The following is a 24,072-nucleotide window of genomic DNA, read 5'->3' as shown; positions in this document are numbered from 1 at the left end:
AATACGCTCACAAATCACAATAAGTTGACGGGCTTTGTTTCGCCCCTGCTGACTCTGGATTTCCGTGCCTGTTTATGGGCAGCAACATTTCTGCTGCGGGTTTCGTCAGATGGATGAATAAACTAAGCCGATACCAACAATCTCTCATGATGTATGCAACCACGTGTTGCTACAATAGCAATGACTCAGGTGAGCGACACGCATGAGCAGCTATGATAACTTCAATTGTGCTACACCCGTTACTATCTACGTTACCTTATAATATAAAAGCCTATGATATCCTATAATAAATTTCCTTCTGCTCACGTTTAAAGCCCTCAACAGCTAGGCCCCTCCTTACCTTACAGATCTCATTATGCCATATTGCTCCACTGCGAAATCTTTAGTCAAAGATTTTAACTTTATTTTCACTTTCATTCTAGTTTCATCTTAAATTCACGACTGTGTCCGTCGTCTGCCGAGCGATCTCTTCAATTTCCTCAGGAAACACAAGGACAATTACAAAAATCATTTTCAGTCGACATCCAGACATTTGATTAGTCTTTAAAACCTCATCTTCTTTATGCGCTTAGTTACCTTTGATTTTTAAACCTGTCAAAGCTGCTGCTCGACACTTGAGTCCAAGTGTGAGTCTGCAGTCAGGAGATCAAGTGACAGGGAGTTCAGGAGGTCACCGGGAGGCTCCGGGGTCTCATAACTCCACACTGGCCCTCTGGTCCATGACTCACAAATGACAGAACCAAGCAGCCATCACATTCCACTTTTCAATTTCACTCTGTTGCTGCCTGGCCGCTTGTATTTATAGCTCCGGGACAGGAGAGAAGGGAGGGTCTCGGGCCGATTGCGTAACGCTGACTCCCGTTACCTCCCGCCGCTCCGGGCACAGAGCTGCCAACTCATCAGCCTGCATAGCGAGGATCTCTACGGCCACCATCACTATAGGTGATCATTTTCTAGGCCCGCTCAAAGAATAAACACTTCAGGATAAAAGTGAGCTGGTGCACGTGGACATCTTAAGCACCAAACATAGCTTTCCCCCCCCGCCGCCGCCGCAACACAAAACAGAGCATCCATCAGGAGGGATGAAACCGGAGCCGTGGGGGAGAATAATCTCGGAATAGATTTCCATCCAGCCGGTCGACAGAGGCCGTTTCACAACATCATTAGCCGGAATGAAACAGGTTTATTTTGGTGTTTAAAACGCATCTCAGGCGTCCAGAGAAGTGATCCCGAGAGGCAAATTGGAGAAGTCTCATTAAAATAACAGAGAGGGCGTCTTACCCTTCGCCTTCTCAGATGCAACATGGCACGTAAGCAAGGACACAGCCAGGCGGGTACACGGCCTTCTCAGAAGTCCACACAAGCTAAACTCAGGAGACACACAAACGCAATGAAAGGGCCTGAGACGGTCGCATATCTGCAGAGTTTAGTTATAATTCTCAATGTACAAAATGCAAACGCACAACAAAGTCCTGGTCGATTGTCACATATCGTTGTGTTGTATTTTGTTGCCCGATGACATCACCGCCTTCATCCTTCTTGAACTGAACGCACGTAAAGAACGAGACCGACATACTTGTGTGTTCGTCTTTATAAGGAAATTCATGATGTATACACAAACGCATCCTACACTATTACGAGTTCCACACAGTGATAACGTTTGCTAACGTCTGGACGATGAAGCTACATTTTGGCATTTAGTGAACCAAACAGCAGTCTGACGTTGAAAATGAAACGGGCTGAAACAGAAGCACGGCGGCAGGTAGGCAACATTAGTTACAGTGGAAACTCGTGAGAAACTCCATATTCGTGTTTCAATGGCTGCTATGTACAAACCAGTGCCTTTAGAGGGATGGCCTTGTTGACCTTCTCTTTCCTTCTGACATCACAAGTACGTCTCAACCAATCAGATTCCGCCATCAGGTTAAATTGTAAACACACACACACACCCTGCGATAGCCTCTAATGGCCTCACTCTGAATTCTTGTGGCTGACAGAGTAACCCCTGTGACACCGATCCACAATCAAGGTGCTGAGTTACACGTCTGGCATTTGACAAGCGTCCGTGTGTGTGTTGGCTTCGCTGCCTCGACACTTACAGCAGTGTGTGTGTGTGTGTGTTTAAAAACACTCAGCGGCCTCTCAAGCTTCCTTTTCCTCCTGAACACAGTGAAATCTTTCAACCTCAAAATGCTTGGCAGGGATATTATTCCGTACCGGTTCGACCGATTGAGAGCACGACGGCTTTAACGACGGGGCGTTCCTAATAAAGTGGCCACTGTTTGCTTCTATTTACGGTGCAAATCGGTGTTTGTGTTGGTAAGAGATCCCGAAGACAACCAGCCAGTGACCGCTGCGAGAGGCAGGTGGGCTTAAAATAAATGGTGCGTTCAAGTCCAGTAGGGATTAAGTATGTGTGCGTTTGATTTCGACTTGGCTCGTGAGAAGCATTGCAGTGCTCTGGGGTTCAACAGCGTTCTGACATCTCCTGCGTCACACAAGTTGAAGTTTCCAAACCAGACGAACCGCCGTTTAAGCCGCTCCGATCGGACCGGCCTCCATCCTCCCGTTCTGGCTGTAAATTATATGATTCTACCTGCTAGTTTAGTCGTCACCGACCTTCGGATCAAGGCTTTGTCAGAAACCTGCTCTCCAGCGTCATCCTGATACGCATTTGAACACAGACGATCAGGAACAGCTTCCCTTACACGCGTCTCTCTCTCTTAACACAATTTCAGTCAATTTATTTACGCATTCATATACGGGGTTTCTTTCCTCGCTTCCTCATTAACATACGCCCCTCCCAGTCAGAAAAAAACATTAGACATGCACACACACACACACACACACACATCCTACTTATGAACGCATTCGTGTACATACATAGAAAAAAAGAAAGACATTGTTCAAACAAAATTAGAAAAAGCTCCATTTTGAAACGGCGCCTATTAGCATTCGTACTTAAAACAAACATTTTACAGGGACTGGTCGGCTCGTGCCAGTCGTTTAGGGGGGGATCAGGCAGAACAGCGAGGAAGGACGGAGTGTTGTCTTCGTTATGCTCAGGTGTCCATCCTCCGTTCAGCGGGTCTTCAGTATCAGCAGTACAAAGACAGAAATAAATTAAGTGTTTGTCTTTTGTTTTGGGTTTTTCCGTCTGCGTCCGTTTCTCTGGGGAAAGCGGCGCCATTGTTCTTTATCTTGTATTTTTCAGCGCCTTAGCAGCAGCACAGTCGTCTGCAGTCATTTGGGATAGACGGGAGGAAATGGATTTGGGCTGATTAGATCTGAGGGATTGGGGGGCGGGGACAAACACGGAAACAGAAGGACATTTTTTTTGATAAGGGGAACAAATAGCATGAGTTTGTAGTAATAGTCGTCCCGGGATTTAACGGTTCAAGTTAACGTTGTGGCCCATTGGGTTCGGTGTCCAGACGTTCCAACGTGGTGCCCCACATGCGGTCCGTGTACACCCGGATGACGGGCTTCCTGGTTAGGTGGTCTCCTTGCCCTGGGTCCCGGTCACGGTCTTGATGGAGGTGAGCGTTCGGTTGAACCACGTCTTCTTGGCGGCCTGAACCTCGTTGAGAGCCAGACCCAGGCGGTGTTCCAGATCCTGGAGAGAAATATGCCTCGTTATTCTGGGTAAAACAAGTCTGCCATCCATCCAACCTCACGATCGGCAGCAGACCCGTGACCCGCTTTTTCTGCTTTGCGGGTCACGGGTCAATCTTAATAGCAAATGTCCTGCAGTGATTTGAGGAGCCTCTGCTTCCCTGGCATGTCGTCCTCACGCTTGTCCCACCTCAGACTCTCTGACCCGGTACTGAAATCCTCTTTCACATTCAAGCAGCACTGAAAGCGTCGCTGAAACAATCACGTACCTGGATTTTGCACTCGGCCTCGACCAGCTGCAGTTTGGTCTGAGCCAGTTCCAGCTCCATCTCTCTCAGCTGATTTTTCAAATCCTCCTTCTCCTCATCCATCTCCTCAGGCCCCCCAGCAGGCGCCGTGGTAGCGGTGGGCCGGACGCGACCCTCTTTGTTGAAAAGGCTGCTGCACTTGTCACAGCTTTCCACTTTGGACTAGACAAAGGTGAAAGTGAGAGAGAGGACGCTAGAAGACTTGTGTCCTAGGACAGAGATGTCTCCGCTACCGGAAAACTCAGTTTGTGCTGATGTGGACGGACCGTGTCCTCTATTGTAACGCGCAGCGCTGGGCAATAACCAAATATAAAGTCAATTATACTCTCAGTATAAATTTTAATTTAGCAACAGAACCCAATTATGAGACCTACAAGGCATGTATAAACAGTTAATCAAATTCTGTCAATTGATTTCTGAGGATATGTATTTAGTTTTTTGTCTTTAAACCACTCACAGAATCTATAAACTTGATGAGATGACACAAAAAAAGATTTAAGGTTTAATAATGAAATATGAATCCACTGACATCGCGCTGAGTCGGAGTTTTGAGAAAGCACCGACTTCAGAAACAGAATCGGATCAAGATCTTTGTGACCGAACGTTCAGGCGACGTGTTCACGGTGCAAATTGCCGCGTGAACATTTTGCTTTCATCACGAGAGGGATGCTTGTGAGGCTTTTTAACGAACGCCTAAGAAGTAGCGCAGAAAGTCCGGACGCCAACAGAAGAACTGGTGGTGGATACACAAAAAGTCGAACTGAACAACTCGCGTCTGACTAAACGTGATGCTTGTTAGATATTCCGCGATGTGAAGACAGCGTGTCCCGTGTAGTTACTGGTGCAGCAGCTCATTAGTGTCGAACCGCACAAGCCAGCTGTACTTCCCTGCGCCGTTCAGAGCCGGGCCGCACTGAGCCGTCCAGTCACAGAGTTCGTTCTGGGTTGAAAGCAGCAAAAGAAAATCGCTGCAAACAGGCTGGACTGACCGTAGCGGTGGACAGCGCCCCATTCAGACGCTTGGAATAGTCTCACAGTGTTCATTCATTCAGCACGGATCGTTACGCGGGAGTGGCGTGGAAAAGTTCTCCATCTAAGCACACCGCTGCTGATGACATGATCCGAGCGGTGTCTGCAGGAGCTCGGCTCGTCGGCAACAACATTCCATTCCATTCGGATTAAGCTGCCAATCTTTTTTTTTTTTTATTATTAAAACGTAGCCTTTCTCGGCTCCTCACCGTAGAAGTGGATGAGAGCCATAATGAAGCAGCGGAGCGCCAGACCCGAGATTGTTTCTGTCATCATTTTAAATAGAGTTGGATAAGGAATAACTGTATCAGTGTATTGTTTAAACATTGCTAATTTACACTGTGGTAACTCCCTATGGTAACCCCTCTACACCAGACGTAGCAGCAATGACTACAAGTTGCATTTCAATTTCTGCAGCGTTGAATCAAAGACGCGCCGGAGCCGACATGATGATCGACCTCGCATTTGTCTCCAGCCGACACGCTCATCCGGTACGGGACTCGTCCTGTTGCGAGTCCTCGAGCGGTCCTGATACAGCCAACGGGCCTTTCTCCAGCTCCAGTCTCAGAAAGCAGTCGACGATCCAAGTGCACACACACGCTGGGAATGAGATGCCCGGGCACCTCGGTCCGACTCCACATTCCCACCAACTCTGAGTCGAGACGACGTCATGGTTCCCAACACGCGCACAAAAGTGTTGCAGAAGCTGCCGTTTTTCATTCCTCCTAATTAAACACCCGGAAAAGTGCTGAAAAAGATGTACGTGCACACACACACACACACACACACCAAAAGTGTCCTCCTAATCAAACACCCGGAAAAGACACAATAACAAGTGATGTAAAAGATGAACGTGCACGCACACACAAATACACACACACGCGCGCATTTAGCACACTTCCACCTCATTCCCAGCAGCTGAACTGCAAGATGAATTTGAGTGCACACAGCAGCATTCAGTGTGTGTGTGTGTGTGTGTGTGTGAGTGTCACCCTGATTTTCTCCAGTTCTCCTCGGTTGGCCGTCTGTTGTTTCTCCAGTCGTTCGCTCAGCTGGGAGCAGATCTGTAAGAACCAGAACAGAGACAGACGTTCAGGAACTTTGTTCAGCTGCACCAAAATAGAATAGAGTAGAAAAGAATAGAACTTTATTGTCATCGGCAGCGGAGTGAAAGAACAGCACGACAACGAAAAATGAAGCTGTGCCATCATCCGTCCATCCACTTCCGCTTTGTGGGTCACGGGAGTTGCTGGAGCCAATCCCAGCCTGCTACGGGCGAGAGGTGGGGTACACCCCGAATGCGTCGCCAGAGACAGACAACCATTCACACACACACACACACACACACACACACACTGAATCAATTCACCTAAAGTGCTTGTTTTTGGAGGTGGGAGGAAACCGGAGAGAACGTACAAACTCCACACAGAAAGGAATCGCACCCGGAACCTTCTTGCTGTGAGGCAACAGTGCTAACCACTGCGCCTGTACTATTGTTATTATGCAGCCGTGAGCGGAGAGCGCCCCCCCCCCGTCCCTCACGAGAGCATGAGAAGGTTGCTGATGGAGGACGCACTGCTTGTGGAAAACGTTGTGTTGCAACTCTTGTAGAGACAAAGGGAGGCGCCCATTAAGATCGGCTTTTGATTCCACCTCTCGGCCCCCTCCGACGCTTCTGTTTCTGTTGCTTGTGGCTGCTGACGAATCCGTCTTTGTGGTGGAGACTTCATCCCGTTATCCTCACTGTAAATCCATTAGTGATGTCATAAGGTCTTGTTTTTCCAGCAGGACTCGCATGATGCATTAGTGACACATGTGCACCTCTACATCATCTCCGTTTCTTTTTGTCCTTCGACACCCGTAGACATGCTGACTGCAAACACACACACACACACACACACACACACTCTCCCACGTCTTTAGGCTGACGAACATGGAGATCAATGTGACGTGAGTCATCCTAAACGCCTTCTCCTCTCAGAGATAAATCCATACACATCTACTCCATATGAGCGCCTTTAACCAAGCAGATCTCCATGGCTCTCCTCCTACACGTATTTGATCGTTTTCTCTCAGCATCTGCCACCCTTCTCAGCTTTTACTTTCCCTGCTTCCTCTCCTTCCAAGTTTTGTTCCACCAAGGCATGCTGCGTCTTTTACAATGCTAATCTTTAAAATAAGATGCTAATCTTGCCGACACTTCCACTTATTTTATTATTTCTATTTATACATTCTATAAGCTATAATTAGAAGGGCTATGTGTCATGCACATGTTAGTTGACAGCCATGAATCCTTAATGCAGCACCGTCTGTATTAAGGAAGTAATAATTAAATTAATTTTACTTAAATCGCATCAGTTGATATCAGAAAGCTGTGAGGTGAAACTTTACAGGTGTAGCAGGGAATGATTGAACCCAACTTGTTCCACATGAGCAAGCACTTTGGAGACGGAGGCCAGGAAAAACTTCCCTGTAACAGGCAGAAACCTTGAACAGAACCTAAGATTATCTGTGGCGGACATCTGTCTTGACCGGTTGGGTTGAGAAAGAGAGAGGGAGAAAGACAGAGAAGAGGATAGTGAAAAACAGAGAGGGAAAGAGTGATTAATTGTATTGTAATACTTGGACAATACTTTAAAGAGTTCGTAGGACGCTTGGAAATATTTTTATATCCAGGGTCAAAATATTTGAGAAATGTAGGAGATGAATCTAACGCTAACGAGGCAAAGGAGACAGAAGGCACTGGGGCCCGTTGCTGCAGAAGGGATAACAAAACACCCATCACCGCCATTTTTAACATTCTACATTAACAGGCGTTCCCCTCAGTCCTCCTGGGCTGGAGGGGCAATTAGCACACAAAGCTCTTATGGCTCCAATCCCACAAAACCAAACTTGGCAATTGCAGCCGCTGAAACAGGAAAACGCCATTTGAGGAATGATTTGTGTTATCTGGGTTAAAAAACAATGCAGTCTATTTCGGGGCATTCCTCGACTTGTCAGTCCCGGAGGATTGAATGTCGCTGTCCTCCCTCTTGCAGCCATAGACTTCTGTTCATTCTTTCCCTCTCTGCCATCCATCACCCTCTTCCTCCTCACAAAAAGAACTATTTTTGTCGCTCTTTGCGCTGCTCAGCACTGTTCCCAGCTGCATTCTGCCAGGCTGTAGTGTGCTTTCACCCATAATAAAGACATCAATCCCATCTCCTCTTTGACATCTCCTCTCATCAGATCTGCTGTCAATTTCAATTGGGTGGTACTAATTATAGACTCAGGTGAAGTTGAGGTCTGTTTCTAAATTAGTCTTCCTGCTATTTCTGTCTGTCCCAGCAAAGCATGAGAAGAGCTGGATTGTTGCAGTGTCTCAGAGCTGATGATAACACCACTTGATCTGGATAGGTTTATATTTAAGCATTAAGTGACAGGATGAGATCTCAAAGGATGGATATCACCCTAAGAGGAATTCTGCAAGACAGGAACTCAAACTATGCTCGCAGGCTAAGTTATCACAGGCTCTGAGTTCAACTTGAGTTGATAAAAATTAGACACTTGTGGTTCGCAAACGAGACAAGCAAATGAAAGCAAACTGCTCTTATATTATCTTTAAATATCCATGGCTTGATTTGTTAATAGCTTGATCAGAGCTCAGTCTGAAAAGAGAAGCCAAGTAAGGAATGATAAGAAGAGGAGTTCAAAGACTTCCTCTTCCAATGTCCCAGATTCTGACATGCAAAAAACTATTAACAGTACCGGTACACAGATAAAACTACAAGCAGCAGTGGCAAAAACACGATAAATTTTTAACCATCATTCTTGATACTCCAGGACGAGCAATCAGCCTCCAGACCATTGCATGCTGTGCAGAGATTGCCAGCTGCTGGATGTTTTCTGAATTTCTAATCAGTGAGTTTTTAAATGTTGGTCTTAACCCTTAACGTCGCTGAATGTTTGCCTCTGATAATAATTCACAAGCCAGCCACAGCGGCTTATCACCTGCTTTGTATGCACCTGTGTCCCTGACTGGCTTTGCTAATTCAAGATACATCTGCTCTGTGCTTGTCCCAGGATCACTGAATGCTTTGTATTTATCTGCATTACATTTGACAACTCCACAAGGCAAGAAAAAATAAAAACGATCACAAACCTTTTGAAATGATGAATGTCCATAAATCACAAGCAGCTGAGCAGAACTCTGCTTGTGATTTAATTACACCTAAGCCCCGAGAGATGGGGCTTAGGTGTAATTACATATTTTCTCTCAAAGTAGATTTCAGAATCAATTTATTGGTTGTATTAATTATCTGTGAGGTTCTTATTGTTCTGGCTCCTCCAGCGTGGATCTGTGTGGCGTTCAATGGCCCATTCATAAAACGAATGCATGAATTTAATTGAGATTCGTTGATAATGTTCTTCATTTACTTGTGTATATATGTGTTCCCTTGTAAATAAATGTGTGACATAAATCATGTGGTATTTACTTTTACTTTGTAACACAGTTTCAAATCACTCACATTCATTTGCTTTTTAAGTAAAGACCATCTGAAAATGTGATTTTTCTTTTTTATGTATAATTATAATAATACTTTGTCATGGAGGGTTTGTTGATCTCCACTTTAAAAGTGCCCTGGGAGTTTGTCTTACCTCGGTGAAGGAGATCGAGCAGACTTTTGATGGGTTTTATTGTGTTTATGACAAATTCAAGTGTTCAAAGTGTCAACGAAAACGAGGTGGGTCTGCCACAATTCACAATTTCACTTCTCTAATATGCAATCCAGGAGAGGCGCTTCAGATATGTGAGGTAAAGTGATATTGGTGTTTATGCCATCTGATGGGAATCAACATCGATATGAGACAATTGCACACCTGCTTATATTCTCCAATGATTGAGCCGTTCTTCTTTATCTCCGATTCAGACTTGTCGAGCTCTCGCCTGCACATCTCCTTCAGCTGTGGAAACACACACACACACACACACACACACTGATACCGTTAGGTTGTTGCAGGGCGGGGACCAAGGTCAGAGGCAGAGTAGGAGGCCCCAGAGACCGGGACAATGCTGAGACATGTAAAGAAGAGAGAGTAAAGTATTGGCAGACTTTAAGCTCAGGGCAAAGTCACGCCTCTGCAGAACCTCCACCGAATCGCATAAATCACTCACAGCTACACCGACACGTTGAAACCGACGGGAGGCGTTTGGAGGACATTGCTAGACACACATGAGAACAAAGGGCAGCAGGTGTCCTCTGCCTCAGAAGAATCCATCACTGAACTCAAAGAGAGTGAAGTAACAACTTTCAGTGGAGGAAATGACACAAGTGCTCACGGAAATGTACGCGATGCACCTTTCATATTTAGCTTTAATTTACTATGACACAGACGAACAATTCATTCAGACCCAGACTAACTGTGTTGCAGAAAGTCCTAAAATTTAACAGATAACCTCGGTGCAGCAGGCTGTGCTTTTCTGATTGTACATTCCCACACAGCAGCAAACGACAGAAGATCGGCGCTGTGAGGGCTTTGCTAGATGTGAGTCACTGAAAAGGAGGCGATCACTATCAAACTGTCTTTAATGTTGTCTTCCTGAGGACCAATCTCCACGGGCAGCAGAGAGAAGGCGGCGTGACATGTTGTCTGTGCTGCCACTGAAAGTACCGTCTTTAACAACTATCTGTTACCCTGCACGGCACAAGAACTGCAAAGAAAACTAAATGTACATGTTTTTAAACTCTAACCTGTGCAGACTCTTCCTCCAGTCGTCTCTTCTCGTCCTCAGAGTCCACCAGCTTCTGCTTAGTCAGCAGCAACTCTTTGTTCAGGGCGTCAGACTTCTCCTCAGCCTGGCAAACACACACATATATCATTTTTTGACAATAACGAATACGTGAAGGCTGTGCAACACGAATGTTTTTGTTGCACATACATTTACACCTTAGCTCTCTGGAGGTATTTCAGCTCTGCACATCACCAAATTTAAGGTAGCCTTACACCGAGTGTCCTGTCAGATTCCTGAAGATATTTTGTCACACGCACACGAAACCATCGCATACAGTATGCGCACGTCTTCTTTGGCTTACGTTGTCAAGGTCTTTGCGCAGGGCTATCTTGCTGCTGACTAGCTCGTGTGCCAGGTCATCGTTCTCCTGCTCCAAGCGCATGTTAGCATCCTGCAAGCGGCGGTTCTCCCGCTGGATGGAGTAACAGAGGGACAGAAAAAACAACAACACAACAGTTACAATGGAGAGAAGTTAGGAAAGTAAAGAGAGATGAGGAGGAAGAAAAAGTAAATAATGAAGTGAGAGCATCTCCTCCTGGCTGCACATTTTCAAAAGTAAAGCAACGACATACAAGTTAACTGGGCTCCGGTGGAAAATGAATGTGTGACAGTCAGCTGTTCATCATTAACTCCAAAACAGAACTAGGTCATTTAAATACTGCAGTTCTGATGTGTACAGGCCATTCCCTCTATCACAGGTGAATGAACAAAATAAACTGTCAAAAAATATGTGAAGCGAATTGAAGAAAACAATTACGAGATGCACACCTTTAGAGTCCCTGACTTCTGTCTCACAAATAACACACATTGATGTGGTCCAAGTTAACAAAATACTTTTAATTGAAATTCCCCCCCCCACATTTTTCAGATGAAAGGATAATGAGTCATTTCTAATCCTCTGCCCGCTGAAACTGGGAATCCCATTAAAGTTTTTATAGAGCTAGATAGAGAGCTGCAACGGTGATAAATGTGAAATATGTTTTATGATCCTAAAGCGAATAATTAACAGAACTAATATGACTGTGGTCCTCTTTATCAAACTGTGGCTTAAAGCTTTAGTGCTTTTGGACAATAATACGTCTAGATGAAGACAGACTGAAAGAAGCAGAAGTCTTGTATTTTGTCCAAACAAGCCATTACGCTTAAGAGACAAATAGCATGTACAATTTATGGAATTTGCTTTATTCATTTTCTTCAAACGATCATCAAAGTCTACTATGTTAAAAAAAGACAATTTTTAAAATTATTAATATTTGATGACTTTCTTGCCAAAACAAAAAATTAGATCAAACTGAAAATCAAGTTTATTTCCTGGAGGGACTTTTCTCATGCCAATATTGTGTCCTCATATCTACCTCATATCTCTCGATAGGGGCCTCCTGCTGCTCCTGCTGCTCCCTCATGGTATGGTACTCCTTCTCAAACTTCTTCAGCTTTTTCTGGCTGATCTGTTTGGCAGTGAGAGTAGAAAAAGCAAATGGTGGTGGTCTCGATGATTTGTTGTATTAAACAATTTGAATGAAGTAAAAAAAAATAAAAAAAAAATAGGATACAAATATATCTGCAAAATACTATATTCCTAAAACAGATAGAGTACAAAAATCAAAGATTTGAGCATTTCAGCAAAACATGCAAATCCAGAGGGCCCAATAGAAGCTTTTTAATTGCTGCTTCTTTAGAAGTTCAGTATGCGGAGTTCAGGGTCAGTGGGACATCTCTGATCACAAGAAACAGAGTCTCATTTAATCGCAAACATGCTGCGTTTAAGCGATCCCTTCAACAGGCTTCTCATTGCCATTGGGCTTCTTAATAGAAACAGCATCCATACTATGAGCACTATGTGCCTGACTGTTAGCATTACAGAGGAGCCAACCAACACTGTGTACAACACCTGCGTGTCGATTCAGTGGACTTATATGCATGTAGACACGGCTGCAGCATCAATCCAGACTTGTCTTTGCGTGCATCAGTGCAGCTTCGTGCTCCAGTCACATGTTTGGCATTAAATCGCAGTAAAATGGTGCTGGCAGGGCTGGGAAAACGTGACCCATACGTGTGTCACTGCATGTGTATCAATGGATGCTTCTCTGGCTGTATTCGATTGCACATTCTGTTCCTTAAATTACAAGCCAGGAAAGAACAAGCAGTAATTCCTTTTTTCTTAGCCTCAGGATAGAAGTTCCAACTTAGAAAAGCAAGTACAGCTAAATAAAATATTCCTCAACCTACAAGCCTTGGATCAATTATAAATGAGCAAATTACCTATGCCATCAGGATATTGCTTTTCTAAATGTGCACTAAAAGAGGCACATTGTGAAATCACTTGATCTCTCCTAGTGGAGGCCTGAATAAAAAAAAACTACATTAACAAGCCTCAATGCAAGAACAGTTAAACAAAAAAAAGTACTTATCCACAATTACAATTCAAATTCCCTGCACAAATTGCATTTATTATCTTTAGAAGTCAAAAGGTTGGCAGACAAAAAGAGAAAGCAGTTGTCATAACTATACATGGAGACAACAATCATGACCTCAGTTTCACCCCAAGATCGTCTCTGAACGTGTTTAATGACTGGACTGCTGGCGGCGCTCCTCATCAAAGATTCGTACAAATGATGCGTTCAAATTCTAACAACCTCAAATCACATTTCCTCTTTTAAATGAGCATCAGTATTTCTAATAACCCAGAGGCCGCTTTAACAGTTCTGTATGAATTCAACCATGTGAGTGATGAAACTGGGGTGGACTGATACAAGCACCAGGATTTTGATCTTAACTTTTAGGATAGAAAAATAAATAATACTATACAGAAGATCTGTAACATTATGTGAGCATCTACCAACTCAGAAAACTCTCTGCTTCAGTCACGTGTATCCCTCTCTACATCATCTCTCCATCCTTCCAAACAAAGCATAAAAAGATAACAATGTGCTTCTGAGGCCTCTTCAGCCCAAACTCATGATCTATGTTCAGGGCAGATACTCCCATAATGAATGCTGAAATGTCAGCGCAAGTCCACAGAGCAAGTCGAGTTGCCTCTGATTTAGTTCCACTGGGTTTTTTTTACCTCCACTGTGGGAACTCTTTATAAGTCTCCCTCTTTGTGGCGTTCCTGTAAACCGAGGACCAGAAAATAAAAAATGTCTCTCCCTTTTGGCGCCTGTACAGAGTTTGTGCTAATAAATATCTCTGCCCTTCAAAGGAAAGTTTCTTTCAAAGTCGGGTCCTCCAAACTAAGCCAGGCTGTTGTAAACAGGTCAGGACGCAGGTGCGAGTGTGTCTGCCTTCTTTCAAATAAGAAACTAAGGAAGCACGTCCCTTGTGTCTCCATGTCTTTTTCTCCTAGGTACTAAAGATAGCAGAGGAGGACATCATTAATGTCCACACCTGCCCTGCGAAAAGCACGAGCCTCTCGTCATTAAGTGGAGGCATGCCTCCTTCTGCGGCTTGATGCAGGGATTTCTGGAACAAGACATGGCTGCTGAGATTTTCAAATATATATTTAGTGTTTTGAGAAAGTGCCATCTATATTCATCATATCCAAGCGAAGGCAGACATCTCTACAGCTGACAAGTCCAAGAAACAGCAACTCCCACCTAAATAATCAAGACGGATAAATTGCACAAAGATATGATGAAATACAAGAATTTTCTATTTTGGGTTGAATTTTCTCTTAAATAAGAGCGTGTGCCACTTCGCTGCACTCCTTAAACTTGACATAAAGTTCAATAGTGGCCCCTAGTGGTGTGGAAGTATTACTGCTGGATGGAAAGATGCACCGGTACACTCATTTATTTACTGCGCGTCAGGTTCCAGTATTCAGTAGTCCTTCTCTACTCTAAACTCACCTTCATGCTACAAGCCAGCTCCATCAATTTCTTTGCATTTTCCTCAGAGCGGTACCGCTTGGGAACCGGGACCCGAAAGAATTTGAGCGCTCCTTCAAAGTCTGTTTGGATAAGATCATCTTTTGATGTCTGAGGAAGACGAAAGGCACATTAATAAGGTATTTAAAAGAAAATTTCTTTCCTTTTATGCCGCATGACTGACAGTGACGGTGTCAATAATCAGAACTCATTAAAGAACAACCACCACCACCAACAACAAAACAAACATCGAACGACACAACACTGTTATGTGCTTATATGTGAACATTACCTTCAGAAGTGCTAAAGCCACATTGAAGATCACACTGATGCCCTGCAAATGAGAATAGATTTTTAAAGTCACCGTAAGAATAATAATACACGTGTATATGAAGACAAAGTTCATGCTCTATCGTTTTGCTATGCATTTACTCATTATAAAATATCAATTGCAGCCGACAGACAAAACATAAACTAGTCAGCACTAAGAAAAACGATTAGACCAGATAGACCATTTGTCAGTGTGAGATTTGAAGCCTTCTCCTCTGTAGTCGGATCTGTTCATAATTCCTTAAATCTAGAAGTCTACAAGGTTCTGTTATATGATGCTTCAGTTTGTTGAATGGGACATAGTTTTCACTTTGTCTAATTTTCTCGACAATCTGGGACTCCTTGAAGTGGAAGTGCTTATTTGCAATGATTTTTATATATTTTTCGCTCTAATTTAACTTGATACCTCATGTTACTCATTACTGTTTCCATGTCGTAAGACATCTTTCTCCGTTTATCGTTTCATTAAGTATGCGAATTCTATTTGTGGAATTTAAAAAAAAATCTGCCTGCCACACGCTTAAATCGAAGCCAGTCTGTCATATTACACACCTCACAAAGAAGCAGGTCAATAATATGGAACACCATGTAAAGAGGGAACTTGGCTGTGAAGAGGGTGAGGAACCACTGCGAGGCGTACATATGAGCCTCCAGACCCACATTCAGGAAGTGGTTGTACAAGTCTGGAATGTATTCCTGTTCAAGACAGAGAGACAACAAGGTGGATTCATTGCTAAACAAACCAGTCAAAGGTGGACAGTGAAGTCAACCAATTTCAAAAAAAGCAATTATATCAACAATTGCAACACACACACCTGCATGAGTCTCTCAAGCTGGAAGAACTTGCAGTGCAGATCTTCAAAGTTTTGCTTGAAAAGGTCTCTGAGGCCATAATGAAACATGATCTTGACCAATACGCTGAAAGCTTGTTCCTCTGGCATCTGAAGAACGCAAAAAACATTTTTAAACAGTACTATGTGATAGGACAGTGTCAGCGAGGATGAAAGGAAAGGTCTAAAAGACAGTGGTGAGGCCAGCCATGATGGACGGCTTAGAGACAGTGGCTCTGAGGAAAAGACGGAGGCGGAGCTAGAAGTGGCAGATATGAAGATGCTGAAAGTACAGTAGTAGAACACATTCTAATGATAACCCTTTTTACATGGCATGCTACTTTTCCAAATACCGGTATGTATACATGTCGTAATAAACTGCCTGAAGTTGGTAGTTAAAATGTTAGACACTACAAATATCTTCAATTTATCCTTTTGTAAGTCATTGACAGTGTTTGTCCACTAGGAGGAAGCATTGTTATGTTCATGATTTGCAGGAACACCAATACACTATTTATATTATTGATATGAATCAGGGCAGCATAGTGACGCAGTGGGTAGAGCTGCAAGATGGTCACAGGTGCGAATCCAACTTGGGGCCTTTCTGTCTGGAGTTTGTATGTTCTGCATAAAAAAACATGCAATTTTGATGAATTGGCTACGCTAAATTTTCTATTGTGTCTGAATGATTGCCTGTGTGTGGCCCTGTGATAAACTGGCGGCTTGACCAGGGTGTACCATGTCTCATGCCCTGAGACAGCTGGGATAGGCTCCAGCAACACCCGCGACCCGGATCAGATCGAGCGGTCAGGAAATGAATGAATGATATGAATGAAATGTGATTATCCAACACCCACATGGAATCTGTAAATGCTTAGTCCACATTGACAAAGCCACAAAGCTCAATTTCATTCAAGATGCGTCAAGGCCGATCCTTCAGCACTGCAGAATATTACAAAATACCAGTATCAAATGAAAACAAAACAGTTCATCTGAGCTCTTGAAATGATTTAAAAGCTAAGGATTTCAGATGTGCCCTGCTGATGTGTGATACTCACATGCAGAAGCAGCACAGCAGCCAGGAATGATTGTCCCTGGCAATATCCAATCTCCTCATCATAAACAGAGTAAGCCTGAAGGAGATGACAGAGCAAATGGGAACACAATTAGGCCGCAAGTTCCACAGCAAATTCAAAAACTGATGAGGGAAGACAAACATCGCAAAACAGATGTTAGCCTAAACGTTTCTGTCACTTTGAAACCAGAAAGTCTAGAACTGAATTAAAGAAAACAAGACAGAGAACTTAAATTACGTTACAAGGTGTACAGAAGCATATATAAATGTTTTATTTTGCGACTGTTTTGAAGTAGTCCCATTACTGGCATTAGAGTAGTCACAGCAGGACCAAGATGAAAGGAAGATTTGGAATGACAAATGAAGAAAAATAAACCATGAGGAGAGACTGTTAAAAACAGATAAGCAGAAAGGAAACAGAAACGCTGGTATAGAGGAAAAACCGTCAATATGGGCAGACTGAAAGAGAAACTTGGGTTAAAGGTGGCCTACTGAGCTACAAACACAAACAGACAAAGTGTGGCTCAATCTGCACAGAGGAAAGGGAGGGCCCACTGAATTATTCAAACACACCTGAGGAGGCGTTTGTCTGGGAAGATTGATGCCCTCACCTGAGTTATGCATAATGAATAATAACAGGAAATAAAGAAAGAAAGAAACTTGAACTTGGAAGAGAAAGCAGCGAGACTGACTTTGTGTGCGTTTGTGTGCGTTTGTGTGCGTGTGCGTGCGTGTGCTTAATTGTTTGTTCGATGCGGCTTTTCCAGACGGCGGCGAACTTGCTGAACCTCGCCGAAACATATCGGCTCCTTGGCTAATTAATGATCAGTCCACTTCAGTGCTGACAACTCTCACTACAGTTCGACAAAAAACTGCCATCAGACCTACTGTAAAGAAAGTAATTACAACACAGCAGATTTATATTCTTGGCAAGTGGTCTTAGAAATAAAGCTCACTCCCACCCGGAAGACCAAAAAACAAATGTTACAGGAGAAAAGGGAAGGACAGGATCCCATCTGTAAATATCCTCTTGTATGTGTGAATTTGTCGGACCTTGCAGATCTTGTAGAGGGAGTCTTGTCCATCTCCTCCAGTGTCTTTGAAGTAGTCGTGAGCTGGGAATGTCCTGTTAATGTCCCGGGTGATAGCGCTGTCTTGAGGAGACTCCTAGCAACACAGACAGAAAAAAGGGATGGTTATTAAACATATAAATAAAAAATAAAAAAACTGCATGTGTTGGATAAACACATGCTGTCGATTCCTATTATTTAAAACAACAATCAGAGTGTTTGACTGTCAATATTACATCTTTAGGAGACAGATGGCTGGATGAAGAGCAGAGGTGTGAATAAAAAAGTCATACAAGAATTGAGAGCATGAGGCAACAAACAAAGAAATCCTATCATTTTTTAATCACTTCTGATACTTAAATCTTTTTCGCTATCTTCGTAGCTAATTTTACCTTCTAGGTGGTTTTTTTTTCCCTGCTTTCTCCATCATCATTCCTCTCCCCTTCTCACAGTTTCTGTTCCAACTTCCACAAAGGAAGAGGGTTAAACAACAAAAATAAATGTGTAAGAATAAATGCAGGAAGAAACGGATGCTAAGACAAAGTAAACTAATGGGGATCAGAGACGAACAAAAGAGGGCCGAGAACTTTTTCTAAAGCTCATTCCACAACTTCCACCACACCCTGTAAAACAGTGTGTGTGCGCTGCTGAAGGGAATGACTGGGTAATGCTAACCAACATTGTTGATTGGTGTTCTATACATACACAACACTACACTATTTAATGTAACACTCACACATTAGCATTAGAGAATCATTAAACTGTTAATCATTCTAAATGACTTCAGCGTTCTGTTTCACTCCACCTATTCATCTCTGTCTCTGGAAAGTAGTGATACAATTTTTTTTACTGTTTTTTTTTAAACAAAACATTTGATAAAATAGTTGATAAATTCACAGAGAAATTATTTGGAAGACTAATCAACAATTAAAAACATGCATTGAGCTATTAAAATAAGGGGACACGTCGAAAGAAGAAGAAAGAAAATAAGCTGCAGTTATTTATATTTTATTTTGACTAGTCTGCTTTCTTGCTGCCTACTTTTTTTCTGAAACCCACCTGTTATTTCTAACCAATTAAATCCACAAGGACAGTGACACAAGGGCACCTCAAAAAAAGATCTTAATTAAGAGCAGAAGCCACCGTTATTGATCCATGTGAGAGTTACAGCCCCCAATGTGAGGGGCTACAGTCTCTCGGTTGATGATAAGGATCCATGTTTATACAAGCGCCATTGGGTTGTTCTTATCCGAAGTGCTGAGAGCATGTACAAAGACCTCCGGCATAATGGCCAATTAGCTTCCTTCTCCAGCTCTCTCTATTCAGTTAAAGCCAGGCTTGGAATGAGGATAGCGTGAGAGGGCAGGGAAAACACATCCAGTGTCTCGTGCTGGTGGACGGAAATGTGTGAGAGCCAGTAAAAGCAATACTGGAGCGGATAATGAGAACGCTACAGCTAGCGCAACTCTATTGTTGTATTATTCCAAAGGAAAAATACTATTTTCAAGGTCGATGTGAAGGTTTCAGATGCGTCTCAGGGAGAATTGTGGTTGTGGTCAGCTCAGAATGATTCCAGATTCTGACAACACATGTTGGGCATCATCGCTTCTCTGTCGATCTGTATGCGCTGGGTGCTTTTAAGTTGGATAAATAGACCAATGTCACTCTTATGTCGGTGTGATGAGAAAAAGCTACTTTAGCTCTGCACAGAGTAAAAAAATTAAATAAAATACACCGAAGCTCGTTAATCATCACTTTATAGCTCATTTGTAAAATCCATACCAAATGACACAATGATGAATATGGGCAAATATATTCTCATCTAATAATCTGAAGATAAATTGTTATTCCATGGAGTCGAATAGTTTACGACATTCGGAAATGTCTAACCACATTACATAATCTGACAAAACGTGCAGGTAATGTCAGACCTACTTTACATATAATGGTAACAACTACTGCTGATAATTCTCTTACTGCCTCAAGATGCAACCAAGCGTTTTTATAATAGTACTTACATTTTATTGCTGAGCCCCAGATTTCTTCCAAAAAGCACAACATTGAAGCAGCTACTAAACGTCTGACAGCTGCAGCTACGGCGTTTCTGTACATTATAGAAGCATCAAAGCACTGTCAGTGACAAGTGAGTGCCTGAGTAAGAGGTACATGGAAATCAAACAGTTATCCACAAACTGAAAGGAAGTCAAGGTATACAACTTTTGCTGTTCTACAACACACGTATAAAAAAAACCTACCAGGTTAAACAAAAGATGGATCTAAAGTGTGATTGTGTGTGTGTGTGTGTGTAAGTAGCGTGTGTGTTAAGATAGAAACAAAGTGCTGCAGTCGGGGTTCCGTGGGAAGGCTAAGTAGCTAGCCGTCTATTGTTTATATTTTCCTCTACGTATACCTAATTTTCTCTGATTCAACACAATGGCTGACATGTAATTGTGTTATTTAAAGGGCGCTGCCAAGATGCCAGGGGAACACAGGGTGATATTCATCAGGCTTTATGTGAAACATTGATCGAGAACCTAAAAACCCTCCAGCTTTGATTATTCAATCTAACAGTAGCAAAGACACTTACGATGGTAAATATATTGTATATATGAAGTAGATCATCACTCCCTCACAGATGTGTAAAACTGTGATTGAAATGCTTTTTTTATTAAAGTAATTCATTCTCTCCTTTAAGGTTCCTCCAGCTGCCGACTGCTTCCTCCTCACCTTCCCATCATCCATCATTAAAGCTTAATCATCTGTCTCATGGCCGACTTTCTCTGCATTTGTTTACTGCTTCAGCACGAGGTGAACGATCATGCACAATGCAATGCCTTAATACTATATGTATATCTACAATGGCCAGCATTCTTTCTATTATTTTGGTTTTTTGCAATTCAGTCCATTGACAATTACCAACTGCACCCTTGCAAAATCAGCAGACCAACCACTTGCACAAATATGGTGCTGTAGTATTACAGTCTGCAACAGCATGTTAGCATAGCAGCAGTTCAATGAAATCTCTGAAGACCCACATTGACGTATTTGGCAAACGATGGAAGGATGTGTGCAAATTTAAACATATTCTGTTCACTATTATGTTCTTTATTTGATGTTCTGCCAGTCAGCTCACTAAATACAGTTGTTCTGTTTGTAAGTTTAAAGAACAGTAATTAGTACAAAGAAGCTTAAAGGCTATTGATGCATGGTTGAAATGAATTTTCTCACAGCAGAAATGTACATCGTACAATTCCTGGGCCTGTAACCTATACAGCATTACGTAATGGGAAAACAGTAATGATCACAGGATCATTTTCAGAACAACAACATTGAGAGTGTTTCACAAAGCCATGGTTTGTCATGATCTCGCGCAGCAATGACCTTATTTTGTGTGCATCATTGTTCATGGTAGGCATCTTCCAGCACTCATCATGCACACAAATCATCACGTGGGATGTCAGCGTTAGTGGGTGAACTTGTTAATCTCGATACTCATTTGTTTCACATAACCACTGGGTCATGAGTGACCTATTAGCAGGGCGTGGCCTATTTTGAGCCTAACAAAAGCACAAAGTCAAAAATGAAATGCAGACTGGAGATAAGGAAATGCCTGTGTGTGTGTGTGTGTGTGTGTGTGTGTGGAAGTGCAGCATAAGTGTGGGTCTATACTGCCTTGTTATTTTAAATAAGGCCCCAATTACACGCTTCAATTTCTTTTCCCCCATTATAAATACAGACACAATATATCATTTTATTTACACTGAGGCATGCAAGCAGCAGGTACGCTCATTAGCTAAGGTATCTGAAAACACAATAGAGCCTGCAGCTATGGAAGCTAGGAAACCCCTAAATCGCTCGTCTCGCGCCCATATTGCATCTTTTGTCTTCAGCATTGAAAATCACTTGAACTATCTGCAGATAGTGTGACGATATTTTTTTTATTAGTCTTTTGTTGCATGTCCTGAGTCATTATTGTATCACATCAACAAACATCTTTAAGGCTGGTTCCGACACCGGCCCCAGGTTCTGCATCTCCCCTCTCTAACCCTACCCCCACCATGACACCGTGCCTCCACACAGAATCCAGCAGCGACGTTTTCTTGAGATTATCAGAACCGATTGTTTTCCCACAGCTAAAAACAGAATTTGTCCATGTAAAGATATTATAAATATATAATATTTTAACAACCGCAGCATTAACTGCAGTCAGTAATGCTGTTTTATTGTTGAGCAAGCAAAACCAAATGCTTTTCTATTTAAGCTGTCCGTCTCTAGTCTGTCATTAAGACAATCACGATAAACGATGAAGTAAACACGCAATTAAAACTAATAGGTTTGAAACATTTATGGCTTCACCAGTGAATAGACAGAAAATGAAGGAAAATACATTGCTGTTTGACGACCAGACATTCAATATGCCAATTTCAGGATAGTATTTCTGCACACGTCATTTCTGAACAAAAAGAGACAATCAGGAACGATTATAATACTACCAACGTTGCACAGATAGCACCGATAATATAAATATTTAAAGAAAACATGTATCTATCTACCATCTTTGCACATTATACTTACAATATACTGTATTCTCAAGGGACATGAGGCACAGCTAATAAAGCAATATATATGGTAACTGAGAGCATCCTTGCTAGAACGCTATAAACACTCTGACTCAGGCAAAGGCAGTTTAGTTCCATGCACACACCCACGCTGAAACACTCCACAGACTACATGCAGATAGTTTTGTGTTTGCTGCTGTTTATTCTTCAATTTACAGAAGAGCGAAACAAAGCTTGCAAATCCTGAATTTTAAAGAGTAGCCAGATAAACAGTTTTTTTTAATTACGTTTCATAAAAAGGGGTCGAGGCCACTCTAATAATAATCTGTAATTTCATCTCTGCACACAAATACATTTTACAGTCTGTGCTGTTGCCTCAAAAAAGTGTACCCCACGTACGAGTTAAGCCCTCCAAGAACACAAAGGGAAGATACTTCCTCAGTCGTTTCATTTTCATTTGAGAATCAAGGCAACAAAATATCCTTAGAAAATGAGAAACAATCCTATTCAAAAAAAATAAGGCATTGCACGGCAAACACAGTCCAGTGGACAAAACATATTAGTTTTGCCTTTTGCTAAAATGTTATATATTAGATATTTATGTATTTAAGAAAACCATGTTCTTTGGTGGATCACGTAAAGTAACTTGATCAATCCGGACCTTTGAGGTCATGCACTCTTGGATTCATTTCAGATCATTATTGGACTTTATTAGTTTGGACTAAATTTCAGACCCCACATGTGGGGTCGAGAAGGTGGAACCAGAATATAACATGTACATGCACAAACACAAATACATACAACTGCAGTTCAGGGGTCAGTCCCTCTTCATGGGTTCAGCCTGCTGGTGGAGTGAATGGGCTTTACGTCTGTAGTCTGTCCATGAGGCAGGCGTTATGCATGCTGTCACAATTCAGCACACAGAAGGCTTGAACTAAGGTTTGCCAAGAATACACATTTACAACTTCAGCCTCTCCAAAAGATGAGATGAGAGTTAATTATATATAGGTTTTATGTTTTTAACTTTGCAAAAAAGAAAAGTACCAAACATCCAGAGTACGACAGGCGTAAAAATTAATTATTTCCTCTTGGAAACAGATGGAAAAAAGGTTGAATACTAAACACACAATGTGGCAAGGACTTGAAATCCAAAAGAGGAAATTATTGAAATTTGTTAACAGTAGACTAAATATGTAAACCAACATTTAAAACTACAACAACAATCTAAAATGTCAAAGTGCACGAACCCATGTCTAAGAAACCATCAGTTCAGTCAATGGGAACAAACTTTAAAATCCTCTGCAGAAGGTGTAGCCCTACGTATTTGTCTGATACTTCATTTTGACTGACTAAAGATCAACCCGTCAACAAGAGTTGACAATAAATACACGCAGAAACATTGCAGCACTTTCAGTATTTAAATACTGAGGGGGTATAAGAACATAGAAGCAGTTAGAGAGCAGCTCGTATGCATTAAATATATTTATATTAAATGTACTTTTATAATACTTTAATCTTGCAATGAATTTCCATTTTCCCCACCGACACACAACTTTTCAGAGCAATTTTCTTTTACTTTTTTGTGGCATTCAAGAAAAAGTTCAAAGAAAACCAATG

General features: G+C 42.3%; 1 protein-coding gene across 1 annotated transcript in view; it reads right to left on the bottom strand.

Moving 5' to 3' along the window:
* Nucleotides 1–1,255: 1,255 nt before the first annotated feature.
* The window catches only part of LOC137908129 (rab GTPase-activating protein 1), a 39,924-nt gene continuing 17,107 nt past the window's right edge, over nt 1,256–24,072 (bottom strand). Inside the window, exons 15-27 of the mRNA XM_068752481.1 lie at nt 17,880–17,993; nt 16,810–16,884; nt 15,737–15,862; nt 15,474–15,617; nt 14,884–14,925; nt 14,574–14,702; nt 12,081–12,173; nt 11,027–11,137; nt 10,685–10,789; nt 9,813–9,896; nt 5,945–6,016; nt 3,885–4,085; nt 1,256–3,616 (exon numbers count right to left, since the gene is read on the bottom strand). Of these exons, the coding sequence (XP_068608582.1) occupies nt 3,494–3,616; nt 3,885–4,085; nt 5,945–6,016; nt 9,813–9,896; nt 10,685–10,789; nt 11,027–11,137; nt 12,081–12,173; nt 14,574–14,702; nt 14,884–14,925; nt 15,474–15,617; nt 15,737–15,862; nt 16,810–16,884; nt 17,880–17,993 (1,419 nt within the window). The 3' untranslated portion in view covers nt 1,256–3,493. The remainder of the gene's footprint in view (nt 3,617–3,884; nt 4,086–5,944; nt 6,017–9,812; nt 9,897–10,684; nt 10,790–11,026; nt 11,138–12,080; nt 12,174–14,573; nt 14,703–14,883; nt 14,926–15,473; nt 15,618–15,736; nt 15,863–16,809; nt 16,885–17,879; nt 17,994–24,072) is intronic.

This window comes from Brachionichthys hirsutus, chromosome 19 (genome assembly GCF_040956055.1).
Source record: "Brachionichthys hirsutus isolate HB-005 chromosome 19, CSIRO-AGI_Bhir_v1, whole genome shotgun sequence".
Classification (NCBI taxonomy): domain Eukaryota; kingdom Metazoa; phylum Chordata; class Actinopteri; order Lophiiformes; family Brachionichthyidae; genus Brachionichthys; species Brachionichthys hirsutus.
Note: the sequence above shows the minus strand (reverse complement) of the source record. Positions and strands in the feature narration are given on the sequence as shown.